The 17651-nt window shown below is 53.4% G+C and overlaps 1 protein-coding gene across 1 annotated transcript in view; it reads left to right on the top strand.

Moving 5' to 3' along the window:
- The window catches only part of ANPEP (alanyl aminopeptidase, membrane), a 38910-nt gene that overhangs the window by 5944 nt on the left and 15315 nt on the right, over window positions 1–17651 (top strand). The window contains exons 2-4 of the mRNA XM_084869060.1: window positions 3569–3698; window positions 5889–6035; window positions 16341–17223. Of these exons, the coding sequence (XP_084725186.1) occupies window positions 16550–17223 (674 nt within the window). The 5' untranslated portion in view covers window positions 3569–3698; window positions 5889–6035; window positions 16341–16549. The remainder of the gene's footprint in view (window positions 1–3568; window positions 3699–5888; window positions 6036–16340; window positions 17224–17651) is intronic.

Raw genomic sequence — 17651 nt, 5'->3', positions numbered from 1 at the left:
TGCATATTAGCCTTTTATTATTTAGGATTGTATTCTATAGGATAAACACTGAGGGGCCAGATTATTATGCGTTCAGAGATCTCATCATCATCTGGCCCCTCAGTGTATGTTCTAGCAATTCAAGGAATACCCAGGTGCATATGGACAAAAAGTGGTCTCTCCCTGCCTTTGTCTATTCTGGTCCCTCTACCCCTCCTCCCTTGCCCCTGCATCATGTGGACTCCCTGAGGCCAGCTAGGGTCACCATTCAGCATGTGTTCCCACCCTTATCACAACACTCTTGACATGGCACAAGTGTACAAACGCCCTGAGTCCATGTGAAGATGGGACCGTAGTCTAAGTATTACCTCGGCACTTGCTTTGAAACAGAGAAAATGGACTGTGGACACCATTTCAAGGCAATGTATACAGATTTAACTCATTCTTTTTTAAAAAAAAAACATTTTATTGATTTTTCACAGAGAGGAAGAGAGAGGGATAGAGAGTTAGAAACATTGATGAGAGAGAAGCATCCATCAGCTGCCTCCTGCACGCCCCCCACTGGGGATGTGCCCGCAACCAAGGTACATGCTCTTGACCGGAATCTAACCCGGGACCTTTCTGTCCGCAGGCTGACATTTTATCCACTGAGCCAAACCGGTTAGGGCATTAACTCATTCTAACTACAGTTTTTCCTGAGGGCCTTTAAGTTCTGGTTTGGTTTCCCTAGGTTTAGGGTACAGTCCCCCAAAATCAGGGTCCCAGGGTCAAAGGGTATATGCATTTGAATTTTTTATCAATTTGTTTATATATATATATATAATTTTATATATATATATATATATATATATATATATATATATAAAATTGTTCAATATATATATTATTGATTATAGAGAGGAAGGGAGAGAGAGGGATACAGACGTCAATGAGAGAGAATCACGGATCGGCTGCCTCCTGCACGTCCCGCACTGGGGATGGAGCTTGAAACCCAGGCAGGCACCCTGACCGGGAATCAGGAATCGAAGCGTGACCTCCTGCAGCCACACGGGCTTGGCTACGCATTTACATTTTTAATGGCTTTTGCCATTTTGCATTCGGAAGGGGCCAGAGCATTTCTCTATTGCAGTGTTTTTCAACCTTTTTTGGGCAAAGGCACACTTGTTTCATGAAAAAAATCACGAGGCACAGCACCATTAGAAAATGTTAAAAAATTTAACTCTGTGCCTATATTGACTATATATAAAGTAATTCTCTTGAATAGGAATCAGATAAGCACAAAGAAAGTATTTTATAATTACTTTATTATGAAATATTAAGTAAACAAAATAGTGAAAAATTATAAAATTCTTGTCTTGTCTGCACCTACGGCACACCAGGCAACAGTGTGCCGGGGAACAGCGGTTGAAAAACGCTGCTCTATTGCTCCATGAGCTAGTCACGCTGGCTGCCCACACCCCGGCCAGCTGGAGCTGTTATCGGTCATCTCAACCTTGGCCAGTAGCATGGGCCAGAACTGACGTCTCTCTGTTTCCACGCTGTGTTCCCTGGGTTAACGTGAAAACATCCAAACCTGTAAAGAGTTTTTGGGGAGTTTATTTGAGCCAAAATAAAGTTTCTTTGAGCCAAGCTGTCGACAATTGCTGGGAAGCAAAATCTCCAATGTATCTGGGACAACGCTCCAGAGAAGGGTGGTTTTTCACGTTGTTTTTTTTTTATACATTATAATCAAAGGCGGAGTCGAAACCGGTGTGGCTCAGTGGGTAGAGCGCCGGCCTGCGGACTGAAGGGTCCCAGGTTCGATTCCGGTCAAGGGCATGGACCTTGGTTGCGGGCACATCCCCGGTAGAGGGTGTGCAGGAGGCAGCTGGTTGATGTTTCTCTCTCATCAATGTTTCTAGCTCTCTATCCCTCTCCCTTCTTCTCTGTAAAAAAATCAAAAAAATATATTTTAAAAAAATGAATACAATCAAAGGAGGAGAAGACGTAAGTGGATTACACGAAATCCATTGGTGATAGATTAGGGAGGTGGGAGAAAGCAAAGGGGGGTCTCTAGAATTGAATAAAAAGTAAAATGATAGACACAAAATAAAATAAAATAAAATAAAATAAATAAAATAAAATGATAGACACATACTTCTTTTACTTGGGTGGGTGTAGGATCAATAACATCAACAATTAACATGATAACAATAACAGGGAAGGAATTTGTGGTATTTCTTCTGGTGCCAGGGCATTCAGTTGTGCCCAGGCATGAGTGGGGCAGAGGCAGGGAGGGAAGTTATAAGTAACTCTGACATTCTGTGACATGTTATTGTAGATGCAAAAAGGCAGTAGGCTTAGTTAAGGTAAAGATTGACCTTTTCACCGAAACCGGTTTGGCTCAGTGAATAGAGACTGAAGGGTCCCGGGTTCGATTCCGGACAAGGGCATGTACCTTGGTTGCGGGCACATTCCCAGTAGTGGGTGTGCAGGAGGCAGCTGGTGGATGTTTCTAACTCTCTATCCCTCTCTCTTCCTCTCTGTGAAAAATCAATAAAATATATATTAAAAAAAAAAAGATCGACCTTTTCAATGAAGATACAGGCCTAGGACATGGCTACCCACCATCACTGCTTTTAGTTGAAGTTTTCATTTCAGACCGTCCTTTGTGGTGACTTATGGTCTCTAAGTTTGCAAGACTAGTACACAGGCGGAACTTCCCTGAGCTTGTCAGGTTAGCATGTGGTCTTTTTTTTTTGTCTACACCTCAATATGATTAAGGTTGAACATATTTTCATGTGTTGATTGGCCTTTTTAAAAATTTCCTGTTCTGTGAGTTTCTTTGTTTTTGTTTTTTTGTGTGTGTTTTTTTTGGTTTTGTTTTGTTTTAGGGTGATTTATCATCCTTGAGGTGACTTGAAATGTGACCTTTCATTTGTTTGTTTATTTTTAATCCTCACCCATGAATATTTTTTCATTAGAGAGAGGGAGAGACAGAGAGAAACATCAATGTGAGTGAAACACATGGGTTGGTTGCCTCCTGCTTGAGCCCCAACCAGGGCCCAGGCTGGGGAGGAGCCTGCAGCCTAGGAAGTGCCCTTGACCGGAATCGAACCTGGGACCCTTTGATCCACAGGCCAACTCTCTATCCACTGAGCCACACCGGCTAGGACTTCTGTGGGTATTTAAAATCTAATTCTTTGCTCAGTTTCCAACTGTGGCATCTTGATTTATTTTTATTTTTTTAATACATTTTTTATCGATTTTAGAGAGGAAGGGAGAGAGAGAAACATCAATAATGAGAGAGAATCATTGATTGGCTGCTTCCTGCACACCTTCTAGTGGGGATCAAGCCCACAACTAGAGCATGTGACCTTGACCAGAATCGAACCTGGGACCCTTCAGTCTGCAGGCCAACGCTCTACCCACTGAGCCAAACCGGCCAGGGCTTCATTTATTTTTAAATCGCTCTATAGGACCTTTCTGAACATTATTGGTATCAATCCTTCCTTTTATGTGTTGCAAATATTCTAGTCCAGTGTGATAGCTGTCTTTCGCCACGGAGAAGCTTGTAGATACTTAAATTATTTTTAACTCCTTGCTACAGCAATTTGAGAACATACTCAAAAGTCAGAACAATATAATGAATTCACACTGCCCACCTCTGAGCTCCAGCAGCGATGGAGATAAGGCAGGCAGCCAGAAGGAAGTTTTGCTTTTGACGTTGCTGGGGGTGAGTTTTGCGATGCAGAGATTTTTGCTTTTGGGTCGTCAGATTTCTCAGTCTTCCTTTTTGTGGTTTCTGGCTGTCTGTGATACTTAGAGAGGCCTTCCCCCTTTAGGGTTATTAATTAAACAAAACGGATTCTTCTGGTACTTGTTTTTTTTTGTTGTTTTTTTTTTAAATATATTTTATTGATTTTGTACAGAGAGGAATGGAGAGGGATAGAGAGTTAGAAACATCGATGAGAATCATCGATCAGCTGCCTCCTGCACACCCCCCACTGGGGATATGCCCACAACCAAGGTACATGCCCTTAACCGGAATCGAACCCGGGACCCTTCAGTCCCCAAGCCGACGCTCTATCCATTGAGCCAAACCGGTCTCGACTCTTCTAGTACTTGTAAAAAACATGATTTCTTATGTCCTAAATGATGATACAGTATTTTTTCACGTGCAGGACCATAATCTATTTAACCAATTTCCAATTACTGAGCCATAAGGTGGTTTCTGATGTTCCCCTATTTTATTTATTTTTAATATTTTTATTGATTTCAGGGAGGAAGGGAAAGGGAGAGAGAAGTAGAAATATCAGTGATGAGAGAGAATCATGGATCAGTTGCCTCCTGCACGCCCCGCACTGGGGATTGAGCCTGTAACCGGAAATATACTCTGACCCGGAATCGAACTGGTGACCTTGCTGAGCCACACCCTGCTAGATTCCTCTATTTAGAGAGAATCAACATTCATTGGGTAAAAAGTAAAATGATAGACACAAGCTTAGGTGAGTGCAAGAACAATGAACATAACAATGAAGGGATTTGTGGTATCTGTTCTGGCGCCTAGCACATCAGGCTGTGCCCCAAGGGGTTCAGAAAAAGGGAAGTTACAAGTTACCCAGATATTTCAAAAGGTGTGTTATTATAGATGCAAAAAGACAGATAAGCTCAGTTAGATAAAGGTTGTCCTTATCAGTGAAGATAGCAGCCTAGGACGTGACTGCCCACCATCACTGTTTAATTTCAAGCCATCCTTTGTGGTGACTTTAGGTCTCTGAGTTTGCAAAACTGCCATGCAGGCCTCCCTGAGCTTGTCAGGTTAGCATGTGGCCCCTTTTGTCCACACCACGGGTCTTCAAACTACGGCCCGCGGGCCACATGCGGCCCGCAGAGGAGTCTGATCCGGCCCACCAGGTTTTTTGGGCAGTGAGCGCAGCCGAGGTGTTACAGTAGGAATTAGTAGTTCATATAGTCCGGCCCTCCAGCTCTCTGAGGGACCGTGATCTGGCCCCCACTTTAAAAAGTTTGAGGACCCCTGGTCCACACCAATTATAGCCAGAAATGTTTCCCATAACCATAGCTAGTCCCTAACAATATTTCCTTTTTTTATGACTCTTTTTTTTTTTTTTTTAGGATATTTTTATTGATGTCAGAGAAGAAGGGAGAGGGAGAGATCGAAACATCAATGATGAGAGAGAATCATTGATTGGGTGCCTCCTGCATGCCCCCCACTGGGGATTGAACCTGCAAGGATGTGCCCTTGACCAGAATTGAATCCGGGACCCCTCAGTTCGCAGGCTGATGCTCTATCCACTGAGCCAAACTGGCTAGGGCCAATAATATCTCTTTCTTTCTTTCTTTCTTTCTTTCTTTCTTTTTTTTTTTTTTAATATATTTTATTGGTTTTTTTTTTTTTACAGAGATGAAGAGACAGGGATAGAGAGTTAGAAACATTGACGAGAAACATCGATCAGCTGCCTCTTGCACACTCCCCCACTGGGGATGTGCCAGCAACCAAGGTACATGCCCTTGACTGGAATCGAACCCGGGACCCTTCAGTCCGCAAGCCGACGCTCTATCCACTGAGCCAAACCGATTTTGGCCACCAATAATATTTCTTGATATAACATAGCCTGATTAATATCTCCCATAGCCATAGCTAGTCCCCCAAATAGCCAGAAAGACTGGACTTGCCACTTGCTGGCTTTGAAAAAAAATGGTAGGGGCCACAAGCAAGGAATGTGGGCTCCAGAAGCAGGAAAAGGCAAACAAACCAACCAACAAACACGCAAACACACACGTATACTCCGTGGCGGCCAAAAGAAAGCCTTGCTGAGACCCTGGAGTGTAGCCCATGTTGGCCTTAACTTACAGAACGGTAAGATAAGTGTGTGTGGTTTTGAGCTTGTGTTCATTTGTTACAGCAGCCACCGGAACCAGCGCTGATACCATCTGGACTGCCCAGTGTCAAGATGCCCGGGGTAGAGCAGGCCCTGCCCCTGCCCGCACTGCCCCTGGAGGCAGATGGGATGAGAGACAAGCCCCCTGGCTCCAGTCACTTAATCACTTTCCTGGTAGGTCCAGCTTCCTGCTCTCCCTGCCTTCTTTCTTTCTTTCTTTTTAAATATATTTTATTATTTTTTTTACAGAGAGGAAGGGAGAGGGATAGAGAGCTAGAAACATCGATGAGAGAGAAACATCCATCAGCTGCCTCCTGCACCACCCCCCACACAGGGGATGTGCCTTCAACCAAGGTACATGCCCTTGACCGGAATCGAACCTGGGACTCTTTAGTCTGTTGTGGGGTCGAACCCTGGGTTCAAAAATAAGACCACCGGAGGCTGGTTAATTAATTAAAAAAAGCAGGCAAGGATTTATTGAACTGGCCAGGGCAGCCACAAGAGCACCACACGCAGGTGGTCTCCAAACGACTGGACTGCCCCGTTTCAGGGGTAGGCAATTCCTTTTAAAGGTTTAAACCGCAAGAATTTTCCTTTTGTTCCTAAAATCCTAAAGACTAAATTCTAAAGACTGGGGACAGCCCGCAGGGTTCGTTCCCAGTCACGTCCTTTTAGACATTGGAATGTGGCCCTACCTTGCCCAAAATACAAAAGCAGAACTAAAAGTTATCTATAGTTTCTACCCCTGAAGCTACTGAGTCAGTGGGAGTCCATCTTCTGTAACTACCCTATTGTTTAAGCAAGTAATCGAAGGTCGAAGTCAGGTGATAGCAAAGTTAAAATTCCAACAGCAGTTTTTTACCAAAGTACGGTTGCCACTGTATTTCAAGTCCGCAGGCCGCCCGCTCTATCCACTGAGCCACACCGGTTTCGGCTCGCTGCCTTCTTTCTGATGCGGGGATGTTATAAAAGCTAAATTAGCCGAAACCGGTGTGGCTCAGTGGGTAGAGCGTCGGTCTGCGGACTGAAAGGTCGCAGGTTCGATTCCGGTCAGGGGCATGTATGTTGGTTGCGGGCATATCCCCAGGAGGGGGTGTGCAAGAGGCAGCTGGTCGGTGTTTCTCTCTCATCGACGTTTCTAGCTCTCTCTCTCCCTTCCTCTCTGTAAAAAATCAATAAAATATATTTTTTTTAAAAAAAAAAAGCTAAATTAACATCCCGGCAAGATTCCGTTATCTGGAACCCCAACCTGTGTGGGGGGGTGGGGGGTGGGCTGTGCGGTCTCTGTTCCTGACAAGAGGGGCTTCCCGCCCATCCCAGCAGGGAAGAAGGGCTGGGCTCCGGGCCCCACCCACCCCCGGGAGCAGATGCCGTCCAGATGTGGAGGGGCGGGGCCCTGGGCTTTGGCCACGGGAGTTGGGGGTTTGAGCGGGAGAGAAGACCGGGAACCGGAGAGCCATCGGGGGCCTTGCGAGGCTGGCTGTCGGGGAGCAGCAGGCAGGCAAGCAGGCGAGTCCGGGCGTGTGCGTGGGCTGGGCGGCGGCCCGAAGGGGTTAACCCGGGAGGGGTAGCGGCGGGCTCAGGTTACTTCCCTTTAAAAAGCCTGGGAAGGAGGAGCCGGGCCCTGGTGAGGCCGTGCGGGTGGCCGTCCGTCCGTCCGCTCATCCTCCGGTGGCCTAGGCAAGTGGGGGGGGGGGGGGTGGCCGGGCAGGGGCTGGCGGGAGCCTCAGCAGCAGCAGCAAGCGGGGCCCCCCCTGCCCCCCGACGGCCAAGGCGTGCAGGGAGCCCCGCGTCCGCTGCCCACGCCCCTTCTGAGTGAGGCGGGCACCCCCGAGGGCCAAGAATTCCTTTGGCCAAGATTCTGCTGCTCCTTCTTCTTCTCCTCCTCGGCCCTCCCGGGTCAGGGGACCCCCTCCCCCCGAGAAGTCCCCCCCATCCAGGGCGGGGAGGGGGCTGCTGGCGCTTCTGGGGGAGGGGAGGTGGGGAGACAAGCTGGGAGGCCGGGTGCTGGGCTGGCTGGCCGGACGGAAGGTGACTGGCACCGAGGCCGGGTCTCCCTGGGAGGCAGAGGGAAGAGAATCCCGGGGAGATGGCCCCCGCCCGCGGCCTCTTCGGGGGCCTTAGACATGTGGCCTCTGTCTGTCTAAACTCTGTCTGTCCCTCCTGGCCCCGGGGGCAAGAGGAAAGGAAGCACACTCCCGTCCCCAAGCAGCCCCTCTCCCATCCCAGCCCTGTCCCCTCCCCCCTTGCAGCCATCCCATCGGCATGGGGGCTTCCCGGTGGTGCAAAAGGAGGCTCCTGGATTGGGAGGCGCTCCCTGGGGTGACGTCAAGGGTCCCGCCACCCCCACCTTTGGGGAATGGGCCCTCCACACGGGGCCAGTGGGGGGGCCTTACCCTGCACCCCAGTTCCCTAGCAGGACAGCAGGTGGGGACCCTGATCGGGGTTTTGTGACCTGAGTCCCCTCCTCCTCCACCATCTCAGCCCCCAGGGGCCACACCCGCCAGGCGGGGGTGGGGGTGGGGGGGGCCCTCGGGTGGTCAGAGCACTGGTCTCGGTCACACCCCGGGTCTGACTGTGGCCAGTGTCTAAGGACCTGGATCTTTGCCTGTGAAAGGGGAGTTGGACTCGATCGCCGGATAGAGCATTGTCCGCCTGCGGACTGAAAGGTCCCAGGTTCGATTCCGGTCAAGGGCATGTATGTACCTTGGTTGCGGGCACAACCCCAGTGGGGGGTGTGCAGGAAGCAGCTGGTTGATGTTTCTCTCTCATCGGTGTTTCTCTCTATCCCTCTCCCTTCCTCTCTGTAAAAAAAATCAATAAAATATATATTTTTTAAAATAGGGAGGGCAGGGGGTATGGGACGATGCTGAGGAAGCATGCGTAGTTAAGCCTTCTAACCAGCTGTGGTCCTTGGGCAAGATTCTCACCCTCTTGGTGCCCTGGTTTCTCCAGCCGCCGAGTGGTGGCGCTTGTCTCAGTCGGGCCTCTGTGTAGTAGGTGCTCAGTTAAACAGAGGGGAGCTGCCAGGCAGGGTCTGCAGCCTAGAACGGCTCCTCCGTGGCTGGTGCACGTCGCCCCCATTCCCTCCCCCAGCCCCCAGCCCTTCCCCCCGTCCCCTCTGTGCCTTCCCTCCTGAGGGCCCTGCATTGGGTTTTGTTTATTTATTTATTATTTATTTATTTATAAATATTTATTGATTTTTCATATAAAGAGGAAGGGAGAGGGATAGACAGTTAGAAACATCGATGAGAGAGAGAGACATTGATTAGCTGCCTCCTGCACACACCCCCCACTGGGGATGTGCCTGCAACCAAGGTCCATGCCCTTGACCCGGAATCGAACCCGGGACCCTTCAGTCTGCAGGCCGACGCTCTATCCACTGAGCCACACCGGCTTTGGCCCCGCGTTGGGTTTTAGAGGCTGAGACCGGGCTGACCTCCCGGCAGGGGGCCTCCTGAGGTTCTCACAGGACGACAGTGTCCGAGGCTCCCAGAGGAAGCACGCCGGGGGCTGGCCCGGGGCCCAGGCTCACGCAGCTGGGCTGGAGGCCGCAGAAGCCCGGAGAAGGTCAGAGGCAGGGGGGGCCAGCGTGGGCTCTGAGCTGGGGTCCACCCAGCCTAGCTCTGCCCCCCACTCCCTGGGAGGTGGGCTTCAGGGTGTCCCCTTGCTGCCAGCTCCCCTAGCCCCTGCAGCGGACAGGATGGTGGGGAGGAGGGCGGGGGGCGGAGTGGCCAGTGAAGGAGCCAGAGCTCAGTGTAGTTTGCTGATTGCTGGTCCTCCCACCGCGGCCCCTCCAGACTCCTGGCATTCTGAGAAGGCAACCCCCACCCCATCTCCGAGACAAGCTGCCTTCTGCCGTTCAGGAGAATGCCTTCTACCCGTGTGACTCAGCCTTGTCAACCTTAACGCGTGTGTGTGTGTGTGTGTGTGTGTGTTTATAAATACATTTTATTGATTTTTTTTTACAGAGAGGAAGAGAGAGGGATAGAGAGTTAGAAACATCAGTGAGAGAGAAGCATCGATCCGCTGCCTCTTGGACACCCCCCCACACACACACACTGGGGATGTGCCCGCAACCAAGGTCCATGCCCTTGACCGGAATCGAGCCCGGGACCCCTTCCGTCCGCAGGCGGATGCTCTATCCCCTGGGCCACACCGGTTTCTGGCTTTTAATGTGTATCTTTTAAATTTGGAGCAACTTTGGCTTCCTGGACCCAGACCGAGGCAGGGCAGGAGTGTCTGGGCCCGTGGGAAAGCCGCTTCGGAGGGACTGTTTCTCCCGAGTCGGGAGATGAGCTGTAAGAGGAACGCACATCTCGTTCCCCTGCGGAGGGCGCCCCGCCAAAGACAACGCAGCTGCCGCCGGGCCCCCCCCCCGCCCCCCCCCTCCGGTTCCCCCGCCCGCCCCAGCACCACCCAGGATGGAGCCGCGGCTCCCTGAGTGGGTGTGGCCACGCGATGAACGGGGCTTAAGTCAGGAGTCACGAGCTGAGACGTGTAACGGAAAGAATGCAACGTTAACACGCGTAGCCATGGCTTCGTGGCCGTTCTCGTTCGGAAGGAGAGGAAGCCCCGAACTGATGACAGTGGGAAATGTTGAGTCACGTACAGGAAGCTCAGAGACCTGGCAGAGCTCAGGAAGGTAGTTTGTGTGCACAATCTGGGACCCCAGGGGGAGGGGGGATGGAGGGAGCACCTGTCACCAGGACCAAGGGGCTGAATGACGCTGAATTCCATCCTTAACCACCGTCTCTCTTCTTATGGATGCGTCTGCTTCCTAAGTATGTGATGCCCACCCGTGTGTACTAGGCGCTGTGTACTTACGTGATGCCCACCGGCGTGTACTAGGAGCTGTGTACTTACGTGATGCCCACCGGCGTGTACTAGGAGCTGTGTACTTACGTGATGCCCACCGGCGTGTACTAGGCACTGTGTACTTACGTGATGCCCACCGGTGTGTACTAGGCGCTGTGTACTTACGTGATGCCCACCCGTGTGTACTAGGCGCTGTATACTAACGTGATGCCCACCGGCGTGTACTAGGCACTGTGTACTTACGTGATGCCCACCGGCGTGCACTAGGAGCTGTGTACTTACGTGATGCCCACCGGCGTGTACTAGGCGCTGTGTACTTACATGATGCCCACCGGCGTGTACTAGGAGCTGTGTACTTACGTGATGCCCACCGGCGTGTACTAGGCACTGTGTACTTACGTGATGCCCACCGGCGTGTACTAGGCGCTGTGTACTTACATGATGGTCATCGGTGTATACGAGGCACTGTATACACATGTGATGCCCACCAGCTTGTACTAGGTGCTGTGTACCATGTTTCCCCGAAAATAAGACATCCCCTGAAAATAAGACCTAGTGCAACTTTGGGAGAAAAAATTAATATAAGACACTGTTTTATTTTCGGGGAAACAGGGTACTTACATGATGCCCAATACTGTGTACTAGGCGCTTGTGTACTTATGTGATGGCCACCGGTGTGTACTAGGCGCTGTGTACTTACGTGCTGCCCACTGGCGTGTACTAGGCGCTGTGTACTTACGTGCTGCCCACTGGCGTGTACTAGGTGCTGTGTACTTACGTGCTGCCCACCGGCGTGTACTAGGTGCTGTGTACTTATGTGCTGCCCACCAGCGTGTACTAGACATGCTTGCGTACTTACATGATGGCCTCCAGCATGTACTAGGCATGCTTGCATACTTACATGATGGCCTCCAGTGTGTACTAGGCGCTTGTGTACTTATGTGATGCCCACCGGCATGTACTAGGCGCTGTGTACTTACGTGTTGCTCATCGGTATGTATTAGGTGCTGTGTACTTACATGCTGCCCACTGGTGTGTACTAGGTGCTGTGTACTTACGTGATGCCCACCGGCCTGTACTGGGCTGTGTGTACTAATGTGATGCCCACTCGTGTGTACTAGGCGCTGTGTACTTACGTGTTGCTCATCGGTATGTATTAGGTGCTGTGTACTTACATGCTGCCCACTGGTGTGTACTAGGTGCTGTGTACCTACGTGATGCCCACCGGCCTGTACTAGGCTGTGTGTACTAATGTGATGCCCACTCGTGTGTATTAGGTGCTGTGTACTTACGTGATGCCCACTGGCATGTACTAGGCGCTGTGTACTTACGTGTTGCCCACCAGTGTATACTAGGCACCTGTGTACTTACGTGATGGTCATTGGTGTGTACTAGGCGCTGTGTACTTACGTGTTGCCCACCGGCGTGTACTGGGTTCTTGTTTACTAGGGGTGGGGAGACTATCCTCATGGGGCTCAGTCTTGGAGCAGCATCGCTGAAGTGAGCCTCGGGGACCAGGGGGGCATGTGAAGGAACGACAGGAGCTCTCCAGCCCAGAGAGCGGTTATGTGGGGCCCTGGAGGGGACCGGGCAGAGTGAGAGCCTGGCGGGCTCGGTAAACCGGAAGAAGACAGTGGGGCGGGGGAGAGAGGGCGGCGGGGGGAGAGGGATGAGACCAGAGGATCCTGGGGGGCCGGATCACACCGGCGCTCTAAGCAGCGATGGCGGCCGCTGTCACTCATTCAGCCCACACGCACCGGCCTCCCGGCCTGCGCCAGGCGTGGAGGGGCCTGCAGTCACCCGGCCTTCCCCCGCGGTGCACAGGTCTAGTGTGAACACGCAGACGGTGGGTGGCCTCTTCGTAAGCGCTGCGACAAGGGGGTGAATCAGGCCAGCGGAGCACAAAGGGCCTGCCTTGCCTTCCAGGAGAAGGCAGTGACATCCGAGCCAGGTTTGGAAGGATGAGTAAGTGCTCCTTTGACAGGAGGCAGAGAAGAGACGCTCCTGGCAGCGGGAACAGGAAGGGCAGAGGCACCGAGCCGCGCAAAGGCCCAGAGGGCTGGGTGCGCACTGGAGGCAGAGGCCGGAGGAGGGTCAAGATCACAGAAGGTCTTGAGGCTGCAGCCAGAGTGGAGGTGGAGAGCGGGCTGCAGCGGGAGAGAAGGATTCCCGGCCGAGGTGTGTCTGGTGGGATGCGGACATGGAGGAGGGGGGCCCCTCGGGGTATCCCGGCGGTGGGATATGTCCCTCCCGGCGCCCCCAGCTGGCCCGGCCTGGTGCCCAGAGCAGGGACCCCCCCATTACAGCTCAGTGGGCTGCCTGCCGCACCCCATTTTGCAGGCCCTTTTTCCCAGGGAGTGCAGACCCAGCCAGCTGGCCCGTGGTCCCGGTCCAAAGCAAACAGGAAAAGCCCACGGTGGGCCAGGCCGGGCCTCTTTCTTTGTTTGGAAAAGGGATCAGGCCAACCGGATTCGGCTCCCTGGGTCTTTCCCGCCGGGGGCGGGCGGGGGCTGCAGGCCGAGGCAGGGGCGCGGTGAGGGGGGCGGCACGGGTCCCCCCCGGGGGCCAGCCTCCAGGGGGTACCACCACACGCACGGCCTTCCTTGGCACACGCTGCCCCGATGGCGGGAACCGGGAGCACACGCTGCGTCACCCCGGGGCGTCACCCACCTTCCCTGTGTCACCCGGCCCGAGCTGCAGCCCTGCCCCGGGCCCTTGGCTTCCCACTCGTGTTTCTTGGAAGGCAAGCCAGGCCCGACGGGGCGGCTGCCAGTTACAGCGGGGGGAACTCCACCCCGCCCAGGCCAGGGGCTCGGAGCACCCACCGTCCCTCGGAGGGATGGGCACCCCGGATTCCTCCGCAGACCCGGCCCTCAGACCCTGGCCTCTGCTGGCCAGACACGGTGGCAGCCATTCACTCGTTTTGTGTGGGTTTTTTTAATGTATATATTTTTATTGATTTTTTTTTTTTTTTTACAGAGAGGAAGGGAGAGGGATAGAGAACTAGAAACATCCATGAGAGAGAAACATCGACCAGCTGCCTCCTGCACACCCCCCACCGGGGATGTGCCCGCAACCAAGGCACATGCCCTTGACCGGAATCGAACCTGGGACCCTTCAGTCTGCAGGCCGACGCTCTATCCACTGAGCCACACTGGTGGCTTTCAGCAAGCCATTCACTCTTGCAGTTATGGGGGAATGAACTCGTCTCCGCATCTGTTCACACATGCAGTCACTGACCAGGCCTTCGTGCAGACTCGGGGGGTGGGAGTGGGGGGAAAGGATGAGGCAGGTGAGTGAGGTCCTCCAGGAGCTGGCAAGCTGAAAAACAGACAAACGGGAGTCCTGCCTGCCTGCTGGGAGTGGAAGTGGAAAGGGGAGGCAAGCATGGAGGCAGGGACAAGGACAGGAGTGGAGATGAGCTAGAGAGACCCCTTCCTTTATTCATTCGCCATGTGCGCATTCACTGAACAAGTACGGGTTGAGCCTCTACTCATGTGCCAGGGATGTGCCAAGTGTTGGTAAGCAGAAGCAGCCAAAGCTGCGCCCCCTCCCTGCCCGCTCTCTTGGGGCCTCCAGTCGGCAGTGCTTAAGTCATCAACCACACAGATCAAATAAAAAACTCACCGAGCCGAAACTGCCGACTGAAAGGTCCCGAGAGAGAATCATCGATCAGCTGCCTCCTGCACACTCCCAACTGGGGATATGCCCGCAACCAACGTGCATGCCCTTGACCAGAATCGAACTTGGGACCTTTCAGTCCGCAGGCCGACGCTCTACCGCTGAGCGAAACGGGTTTCGGCTTGGGGAACATTTTATTCTGCCCCATTTGAGTAGAAAATAATGATCCAGTTTGGTCAAGAGGTTTGAGGGGGAGCTGAGTGGAAGCGGGATGTGGGGAGTCGGTGAGGGCACAGCAGTGACCGCATAAACAATGAGAGTGGCTTTGACCCAGGAGTGGTGAGGTGGGGGCGAGGGAGGAGGGGGGTCCCGGATGTGGGGGTGAGGGGCAGGCGGTGTCAAGGCTTGAGGAACTAAGGAACTAACTAGACGAGTGGACGGAAAGGGTAAGAATGGGCATCCATTTCCTCGGAGCCGAACCGGCTGGGGCGGTTTTGCCTTTTTATTGAGAATGATGAGTGCTCTTCTCACTTCTGCCAAGGACAGGAAAAGAGGCTGTGGCCGAGCCCTGGGTAAGAAAGGAGAGGGTGCCCTAGCCGGTGTTGCTCAGTGGATAGCGCGTGAGCCTGCAGACTGAAGGGTCCCAGGTTCAATTCCGGTCAAGGGCATGGACCTCGGTTGCGGGCACATCCCCAGTAGGGGATGTGCAAGAGGCAGCTGAACAATGTTTCTAATTCTCTATCCCTCTCTCTTCCTTTCAGTAAAAAATCATAAAATATATTAAAAAATAAAAAAAATAAAAAAGGAGGGGTGACTTTTAGGTTCCACCCTGTGGTGTTTAATATCTTTTCTCATTAAATCTGTTCTGTGAACAAGAGAGGGAAAGACTGCCATGAGGAAAAAGGTCATGGCTGGTCAAGAGATTAAGCCTGCTATTTTTTTTATTATTATTATTGATTTTTTTTTTTGATTTTTTTTTTTTTACAGAGAGGAAGAGATAGAGAGAGAGAAACATCGATCAGCTGCCTCTTGCACACCCCGCACTAGGGATGTGCCCGCAACCAAGGTACACGCCCTTGACCGGAATCTAAACCCGGGACCCTTCAGTCTGCAAGCCGACGCTCTATCCACTGAGCCAAACCGGTTTCGGCAGCCTCCTGTCTTAAAAAGGCAAGACAGCCCTAGCCGGTGTGGCTCAGTGGCTAGAGTGTCCGCCTGAGGACCACAAGGTCCCGGGTTCGATTCCAGTCAAGGGCACACACCTGGGTTGCAGGCTTCTCTCCAGCCCCAGGGGCCCCATGTGTTTCTCAACAACCCTCTGTCTCTCCCTCTCTCTTCCACTCTTCCTAAAAATCAATGGAACAGTCTCCTCGGGTGAGGATTAACCCGAGGAAAAAAAAGGAAAAAAAGATCTAAATATCTTATCTCATTCTACTCAGTGAGCTGATCATTGAGGACAAAGGAGAAGGGGGGGGGGGGGAGGGAGGGGATAGACACCTGGGAGCCTGCCTGCTCTAGAGGAATGCAGGGGGGCTGTTCACCCCTCCAGCCCCGGCCCCAGGGGAGACCCAGCTTATGCCTGACTCAGAAACCCACTCTCCCCTTTTCTGCATCCCCACCTCTTTTTTTAAAATATATTTTATTGATTTTTTTTTTTTTTTTTTTTTACAGAGAGGAAGGGAGAGGGATAGAGAGCCAGAAACATCGATGAGAGAGAGACATCGACCAGCTGCCTCCTGCACACCCCCCTACCGGGGATGTGCCCGCAGCCAATGCACATGCCCTTGACCGGAATGGAACCCGGGACCTTTCAGTCTGCAGACCGACGCTCTATCCGCTGAGCCAACCCGGTTTCGGCCATCCCCCATCTCTTGTTTCGGGAAAGTCTTTCCCTCCCTCTCACCCCGGTCCCCCTTCTCCTGTCCCCACCGTCTCAGCTCGCACACAGAGAGCACTGCGCCCCGCACCCCTTCAGGAGGGCGGGGAGTGAGGAGAGCCGGGGGAGCCAGCAGCCTGTAACTGGATCCTGTTTGCTCCCAGCAGGTGCACGGTTCCCGGGTCTCTCTCTTCTCTGCGGAGACTCCTGGGCACAGCTCGCCCCTGCCCGGGGCAGGTGACCTTTGCCTGTCTGAGCCCTGGTTAATTTTTTGCCCAGTTTGCTTGCCGTGGGGAGGAGGAGCCCTGCTCGGGGATATAAGCCTGGCCCTGCTCCCTGCCTGCCCTGAGCCTCCCAAACGCCCACCGTCGCCATGGCCAAGGGCTTCTACATCTCCAAGGGCGTAGGCGTCCTGGGCATCGTGCTGGGCGTTGCGGCCATCAGCACCATCATCGCCCTGTCCGTGGTGTACTCCCAGGAGAAGAACAAGAACGCCGAGAACTCTGCCCAGGCCCCCACCACCACCACCACCACCACCAGCAGCAGCAGCAGCAGTCCCGCCACCACCAGCGGACCCGCTGCCACCACCACCACCACCACCACCGGCGGGCCCGCCACCACCTTGGACCCCAGCAAGCCGTGGAACCGGTACCGCCTCCCAAGGTCGCTGGTCCCCGATTCCTACCAGGTGACCCTCAGGCCCTTCCTGGCCCCCAACGAGCACGGCCTGTACGTCTTCAACGGCTCCAGCTCCGTCCACTTCACGTGCCAGAACGCCACCGACGTGATCATCATCCACAGCAAGAAGCTCAACTACACCGACACCCAGGGCCACCGGGTGACGCTGCGGGCCCTGGGGGGCGCCCCCCCGGCCCCCCAGATCGACCGCACGGAGCTGGTGGAGGCCACCGAGTACCTGGTGGTGCACCTGAAGGGCCCGCTGCAGGAGGGCGCCATGTACGAGATGAACAGCACGTTCCAGGGCGAGCTGGCCGACGACCTGGCCGGCTTCTACCGCAGCGAGTACATGGACGGCACCCAGAAAAAGTAAGGCGGCGGGGGGGGGGGGGGCTGGGAGGGCGTGGGTTCGAGGCCTTTGAACCTGCGGGAGCTCTCGCCCCCCCCCCCCGGGGGCCCTGCCTTCCCCTGGAGCTCCCGGGGGGGGGGGGGGGCGGCTGCCACAAACCCTTTCCCTGAATCCCCCCTGCCCCTCCTCCCCACCCCACCACCCCACCCAGGGAGTCAGTTCCCCTCTTATTTATTTTATTATTTAAAATATATTTTATTGGTATTTTACAGAGAGGAAGAGAGAGGGATAGAGAGCTAGAAACATCGATGAGAGAGAAACATCCACCAGCTGCCTCCTGCACACCCCACCCCCCACCACCACCACCACCACCGGGGGTGTGCCCGCAACCAAGGTCCATGCCCCTTGACCGGAATGGAACCTGGGACCCTTCAGTCCGCAGGCCGGC

The sequence above is a fragment of the Pipistrellus hanaki genome, assembly GCF_964339955.1.
Source record: "Pipistrellus hanaki genome assembly, chromosome: 21".
In the NCBI taxonomy this organism is placed as follows: domain Eukaryota; kingdom Metazoa; phylum Chordata; class Mammalia; order Chiroptera; family Vespertilionidae; genus Pipistrellus; species Pipistrellus hanaki.
The sequence above is the reverse complement of the archived record's forward strand: the minus strand, read 5'-3'. Positions and strand labels throughout refer to the sequence as shown.